Source organism: Silurus aristotelis (assembly GCF_946808225.1).
Source record: "Silurus aristotelis genome assembly, chromosome: 10".
In the NCBI taxonomy this organism is placed as follows: Eukaryota; Metazoa; Chordata; class Actinopteri; order Siluriformes; family Siluridae; genus Silurus; species Silurus aristotelis.
Window position 1 is genome coordinate 30,306,744 of NC_139583.1, and position 5,000 is coordinate 30,311,743.

A 5,000-nucleotide genomic window follows, 5' to 3' on the forward strand; every position below is an offset into this window, starting at 1 on the left:
TCGGTCGTGTGAAATCTTCTTGAAGTAAGATGTTCTTGTGTTTATGTGATGTATGGAAGGAGTCTCCAGCTTTTTTTGGTTTTTCAGTCACGTGACGTGCTGCAAGAACATGAGCATTTATAGCTGCTGTAAAGCATAATAGATGGTGAGATGTTGTGGTGTTGGATGAATAAAATCATTACCGCACACTTTTATACTGTAGAGAGATTGTGGATTTTGGAAACTGTGAAGATTGTCAATGTGTGTGAAGGTGACGATGAAGGTCAGTGTGTGACAGTAATGAGTTTGGGGAGATTTTTACTGTAACTTCAACCAACATATCAAACATACAGTTCAGTTCATACAGGTTCTGCTTGATGCTGAACTGATGCTGAACTGTATGTTGGTGATCAGTAGATGCACCAAGCGCCAATCAGAACACATGTAAAACAGAGCATGCACTCGTTTCTGATTGGTGACTCGCTTTTTATCCACTTATAAATAAAATTAAACGACTGATTTCACTAAATGTATTTGAGTAAAAAGTAAAATATTTGACTTTGAAACTGAGAGTCACATTCGAGTCTTTTTACATAAACTGAGTTGATTAAGTTTAAAGTCCTGTGATAAAAATGATCATAGGAACATTATAGTTATAATAAATGTGTACATGGATTGTGCACTTTGTCCACCACTGGTTTATAAACATGAACAAATACATTTCTTCACCTTTCTTCAGAATGAGGACTCTTCAGGAGGAAACATCTTGATTCCGAGTGGAACCAGCAAACTGCGAGCTCGCTGCCGAGACTCACTGCTGCGCTCCCAGTGGAGTGAATGGACTGCGTGGCAAAATGTATCTCAATGAAACCCACATACATGCACGCACGCACACATATATATACACACACACACACACACACACACACACACACACACACACACACACACACACACACACACACACATATATACACACCGAGTTTAAACTGGACATTCCTCTTCTCTCTCTCTCTCTCTCTCTCTTTCACACACACACACACACACACACACACACACACACACACACACACACACACACACACACACACACACACACACACACACACACTTATTTATCTATTTATTCTTGTTATTTTTTTGAGCATTCTGTATTTAAGTATTTATTTAATAATTTATTTCATAATTTATTTCTCTATTGTGTTTTATTCTTCTGATTAAAAATTTCTCTTCTTCTCTTCATCCTGTTTTTTGTTTTTTTCATATTTCTGTGATTCCTTGTGTGTGTGTGTGGTGTGTGTGTGTGTGTGTGTGTGTGTGTGTGTGTGTGTGTGTGTGTGTGTGTGTGTGTGTGTGTGTGTGTGTGTGTGCAGTTTCAGGAGGATTTCTGTAAATGAAGTCTTTTTAGGGTGATAGAATTGAAGTCAGGGTTTAGTTTATTATGAAACTCTCAGGATGGGATTGTATTTATTATTACACATCTGAAGATTTGGGCAGATTTTAGAGAAAATGCTGGTGTTTAGATCTCAGACATGTTCTGAGTGGAAATAAAAGGCACAAAATCTAATGAGTGATTTGAATTTGTTTCGTTCATCACGTAAATAATTGTGTGTATTTATAAAAAAAACAAACAAAAAAAAACATAACACAATAAATATTAGGTGTGCAACTGCACAGAAATGCACATGATGTCTCTTTGTGTCCTCAGGTGGGTAAGAGACGACCAAAAAAGAGCAAGAATCAAAAGAAAAAAGAGGAGAAGAAGAAAAAAGAACACAAGAGCAGATAAAACCTGACTGACTCCAATATACAACTCTACACACTTCATTCTCTATCCATTATATAGCTGTTTAATTCATTTAGTGTGTGTGTGTGTGTGTGTGTGTGTGTGTGTGTGCGTGCGTGTGTGTGTATGTGTGTGTGTTTCTAATAAAACCTGTTATTCTGTGTACTTACCAGCAGGAGGCAGTGCACCTTTCTACAGATTTTGCACTTTTAAAGAATAAATCTTTATAAATGTTCCACAACTCGTGTGATATTTACACAAATCTACAATTTAATCTACAAATCAATTTTTAATTTCAGTTTCCAGAACAACAGACAAAACCCCCAGCAGCTTTATAACACCAGGTGCTCATAACTGCACTAGTTCTGATACGTTATCGTTTCCATAGTAACGGCTTATTCACAGGTGTGTAATATGTTCATGCAATGTGTGTGGAATGAATCTCCAGTTTCAGTGCTTTGTAACAGTCAGAGGTGAAGCTGTAAGTTGGAGGTGTGGGCGCAGGTACAGGTGTGGGTACAGGTGTAGTTTTCAGAGCAGTTGGGGGTGTAGGTGTAGCTGCAGGGGCAGGTATATGTGCAGATGTGGGTACAGGTACAAGAGAAGTGTGTGTGCAGGTGCAGGTGTGGGTGTGTATGTGGGGGGTGTGGGAGTGAGGTTAGGGTGCAGGTGCAGTGTTTTTGGGCAGTAAAATGAAACACAATTAACAAATCTCTGTCTATAATCGAGTTCTAATCCCAAAACCAGGTAAAAATCTGGTGATCGGAACAGAAGAAACAACAACAGGTGGGAATCAGAAATGTGGAGTGAAGGTCAGAAGTGTCAGTTACACACTGAGCTGCTTCAGAATAAAGAGCATCTGAGTGTAAACTTTTCCACACTGTGAGTGAATTAAAGCCCTTTTAATGTGTGTGTGTGTTTGGTGTGTGTAGTATGTGTAAGTATCAGTCAGTAACGTAGCGGTTCATGTTTAAAAAATGATCAGATCTGCTGATAACATCCCAATAAACCACATCCAACATTATTAAAACTTTTTTAAATATTTTCACTCATTTCAAGCTTGTAAATAATCTTAATGTTATAATTAAGTTTTAATAATCACACAAACAGAACAATACAATTAGCAATAATTCAGACTGAAGAAGGAAACACACTGCGAGGTCTTTCAGCTGAAACAGGAATAAAGATCTGCTCATTTCATCCTTATTGAATTCCAGGGTGCAGAAACGAGTTCCACGTGTGTACACGTGGTCACTTTTCTGCTTGTGTGTGTGTGTGTGTGTGTGTGTGTGTGTGTGTGTGTGTTTCTAAATGGTTCTGGTCGGTGATGTCGGACTCGGTGTGACGTTTCAGCGCCTTGTTACTTCGTCTCCAGGATCCGCCGTCATGAGCATCCAGTGATTACAGTCCCGCTCGGCCTTGTGGGAATCCAGGAAGGTGTGAGCTGTGATCTCAGACTCTTTCCCGAATACAGTCCTACACGAGAATAATCAGAGTGAATCAGAGTCCGATCTAATCACAATTCATCAGAAGAGCAGTGAACGAATGTAAACACGCGAATCGTGCCCTTACCAAAGCGTGTGATCGGAGAGGGCGGAGAGACACTGGTTAGTCTTACAGTGAGACACGAGCAGCTTAGTGTTCACCTGCACACGCACACACACACGCACACACACACACACGCACACGCACACGCACGCACGCACACGCGCACGCGCACGCACGCACGCACACACACACACACACACACGAAAGAACAAACAGTGAAGAAAAAAAAAAGAAAAACAGACAGAATAAGAAAAAGAAAGAACGCAAGATGTAATGTGAGAAAAATAAAAACAAGAAGAAAGAATAAAAGCGATGAAACACAACACTGCACACACATTCCGCAGTACACACTACCTATACAGTGGAGGTGTGGGTACAGGTATTTGAAAGGTGTTTACAGGAGTGTATGAGTGTTTATAGGTATTTACAGTTGTATATGTGTGTTTTCCAGGTATGTGGTTGTGTTTACAGATGTTTTACAGATGTGTTTTTGTGTTTACCTGCACAGGGAAGCCTTCATGTTCAAGTCGTTCCTGTGGATTAAAATAAAGCAGCCTCCACCAACACAGGAAGTCCAGCTGCTCCACTAAGCTCACTTCCTGTAGGCGGGATTTCTTAGCACACTTCTGGAAGCTTTTGTGGTCAGTGGCCAGGTAAAGCTGCACAGAACACACCTGGATTTTAGTGAAAAAACCTCCACAAGGTGAATCACCAATCAGACGCGACTGCGTGTTGTGCTGCGTGAGTGTGTTGCCTAACCGAGGCGACGCTCCACTGAGCCGCGGAGGAGTTCATGATTTAAAAAGAAGATGGAATTGTAGAATAAAGAATGATGTTATTCCCCTTTTTACAGTGACATCAATGTTCCATTAAAGAAACTTTGAATCACATCCTGATAAGCTGCTGGTTGCTCATTTACCTCTCCCCCGAATCCTGGCGTTGTCCTGAGGGCGAAGTTCTGCTCATATCGGAGAATTTCTCCATCTGCAGTCTCGTCAACACTAAACCACAAACCACAGAAAAAAAGAAGTGTGTGTGTGTGTGTGTGTGTGTGTGTGTGTGTGTGTGTGTGTGTGTGAGACACGCAATAAGCCTCATTTATAAATCTAAGAAAATGTTCAACAAATTTTTCTTTTCAAAACATTTTCAGAATCTCCACATTAATACGGCGTCACTAAAAATTGCTTTATTTCAGGTAATAAATATGATAAAAAGTCAGATTTTCTCCCATAACACCACAGTTTCTTTCAAATGCTCCTTCGAATGATTTCTAAATGAACTCTGAGACCTGGAGTTCAATCCTACATGAAATTGATTACCTGGTGATGATGAAGGCGTTCCTCACACATGGCTGGATGCTGATGGCTCCGCCCACCTGACATGGCCCCCGCAGGTACGGCTTGGAGTTGATTTCCAGATGTGTTGTGATGTCACTGAGATCAGCGACGATGCTGAGGACACACTCGGGGTTCTCTGTTCTTCTTGTGTTTATCAGCATGACCGTGTCTCCGAAACGAAACAACCCGTCCGGGGAGGGGGACAGCGCCACCTAGAGCACAGGTACAGGTCACACTCCAATACATTAACTATGGCCTGGAATAAACACCTTATAAATAACAGCATGAGTGTGATATAAATAATCTCTTATTTATGTTTAACTCTATATCTTATTGTTTTCACTTCCTCT

At 40.7% G+C, this 5,000-nt stretch overlaps 2 protein-coding genes across 3 annotated transcripts in view; one reads left to right on the forward strand and one right to left on the reverse strand.

Moving 5' to 3' along the window:
- Positions 1–2,006, forward strand: part of il12b2 (interleukin 12B 2) — a 5,706-nt gene extending 3,700 nt beyond the window's left edge. Inside the window, exons 7-8 of the mRNA XM_083551609.1 lie at positions 719–835; positions 1,688–2,006. Coding sequence (XP_083407735.1) covers positions 719–835; positions 1,688–1,768 — 198 coding nt within the window. The 3' untranslated portion in view covers positions 1,769–2,006. The remainder of the gene's footprint in view (positions 1–718; positions 836–1,687) is intronic.
- Positions 2,007–2,837: 831 nt separating this feature from the next.
- cfap161 (cilia and flagella associated protein 161) overlaps positions 2,838–5,000 on the reverse strand; it is a 5,912-nt gene continuing 3,749 nt past the window's right edge. Inside the window, exons 3-7 of one of the 2 annotated variants that reach the window (XM_083551610.1) lie at positions 4,633–4,862; positions 4,233–4,314; positions 3,814–3,987; positions 3,338–3,411; positions 2,838–3,241 (exon numbers count right to left, since the gene is read on the reverse strand). In XM_083551610.1, the coding sequence (XP_083407736.1) occupies positions 3,115–3,241; positions 3,338–3,411; positions 3,814–3,987; positions 4,233–4,314; positions 4,633–4,862 (687 nt within the window). In that variant the 3' untranslated portion in view covers positions 2,838–3,114. The remainder of the gene's footprint in view (positions 3,242–3,337; positions 3,412–3,813; positions 3,988–4,232; positions 4,315–4,632; positions 4,863–5,000) is intronic. The other variant, XM_083551611.1, reaches the window with a different exon arrangement.